Here is a 1,411-nt window from a genome sequence, read left to right as displayed (position 1 = left end):
CATCCATTTTCATTGAATTCTAAGAAATCTTTAATTTCTTTATTTCTCCCTTGACCCAATGGTAATTCCTTTGAGAGTTGTTAAGTTTCCATGAGCTTGTAGGCTTTCTGTAGTTGGTATTGTTGTTGAACTCTAACTTTAACTCATGGTGGTCCAATAAGATACATGGGGTTATGCCAATTTTTTAAAAGATGTATTTATTATGTATAGTGTTCTGCCAGCGTGTACACCTGCAGGCCAGAAGAGGGCACCAGATCGCATTACAAATGGCTGTGAGCCACCATATGTTTGCTGGGAATTGAACTCAGGACCTCTGGAAGAGCAGACAGTGCTCTTAACCACTGAGCCATCTCTCCAGCCCTATGCCAATTTTTTATCTGTTGCAATTTGCTTTGTAGACAAGTATGTGGTCAGTTTTAGAGAAGGTTCCATGAGGTGCTGAGAAGAAGGTGTGTTTGAATGAAATTTTCTATAGATACCTGTAAGTCCATTTGAGTCATAACATCTGTTAGTTCCTTTATTTTTCTGTTAAGTTTCTGTCTGGCAATCCTATCCATTGATGAGAGTGGGGTGTAGGGGTGAGCCCAAAATACTACCCATGCCCAAAGGTGTTGAAGTCTCCCACTATTAATGTATTTATTGTCACCCAATAATAACATAAGGGCCACTAAAACAATATGAATAAATGTTTCAGACTGTGCTCCCAGCAGAAGACACCTTTAAAAACACTGTACTTCCTCTTCAACTTCTGAGTGCCTGAGTTTCTAGTTGGAAACACTTTGAGGCAGAGTAATATTGTCTGCTTTCAGCACGATCTGACCCAGTTGTTTCCTTGACTGTGCTTTAGAGTGAATCTCTTCGGCATTATCTAATACGAGGTTCATGTATTCATCAAAGCCAATAATACAACCCTCTATCCGCATATTCACTTGCTCATATAGCCACACCTGAATCTGAGACCTATTTTGCAAGTATCTGAAGATGAGGTTGATGGGCTGCACCATCACCTTCTGGACCTTCTGGCCCTGGCTGCAGTACACCATGGTGGAAGTCACAAAGACCACACGAGTAGGAAGGTCATGGAGTTATTTTTAAAGTTGTTTACTTCTGCTTCATCTGTGGTGGGATGTTTAGGTCTTATTGTTGTGAGATCACTGGGTTCTGGTGTTGCCATAGTGCCCTTTGTAACATTGAATTATTCTTCCAACTGGTGTGGTTAGTATGTCTCTTGATGCTTTTCTTGTCCCACCAGGTCACACTGCTTCTGCCCCAAATGAACACACAGAGATGCTATATTCATTATTAAATATCCTATAATCTATCCTATCTTTATGAGTCTGCAGTTTTATAAGTAACTTATCTTTTATCATAACTAAGGAAAACCATAACTGTCTGTCTTCAACTCCATCAA

At 40.0% G+C, this 1,411-nt stretch overlaps 1 protein-coding gene across 1 annotated transcript; it reads right to left on the bottom strand.

Moving 5' to 3' along the window:
• Positions 1-764: 764 nt before the first annotated feature.
• Positions 765-1,071, bottom strand: LOC121138295 (small nuclear ribonucleoprotein E-like). Its single transcript, XM_040741027.1, has one exon. The coding sequence runs from the start codon at positions 1,041-1,043 to the stop codon at positions 765-767; it is 279 nt and encodes a 92-aa protein (XP_040596961.1). The 5' UTR covers positions 1,044-1,071.
• Positions 1,072-1,411: the final 340 nt, after the last annotated feature.

The sequence above is a fragment of the Mesocricetus auratus genome, unplaced genomic scaffold, assembly GCF_017639785.1.
Source record: "Mesocricetus auratus isolate SY011 unplaced genomic scaffold, BCM_Maur_2.0 contig_11674_pilon_obj, whole genome shotgun sequence".
Taxonomy (NCBI): domain Eukaryota; kingdom Metazoa; phylum Chordata; class Mammalia; order Rodentia; family Cricetidae; genus Mesocricetus; species Mesocricetus auratus.
The sequence above is the reverse complement of the archived record's forward strand: the minus strand, read 5'-3'. Positions and strand labels throughout refer to the sequence as shown.

Bases quoted from the DNA above. Each gene is read 5' to 3' on its own strand.
- LOC121138295 (XM_040741027.1), bottom strand. From the start codon at position 1,043: ATGGTGTACTGCAGCCAGGGCCAGAAGGTCCAGAAGGTGATGGTGCAG.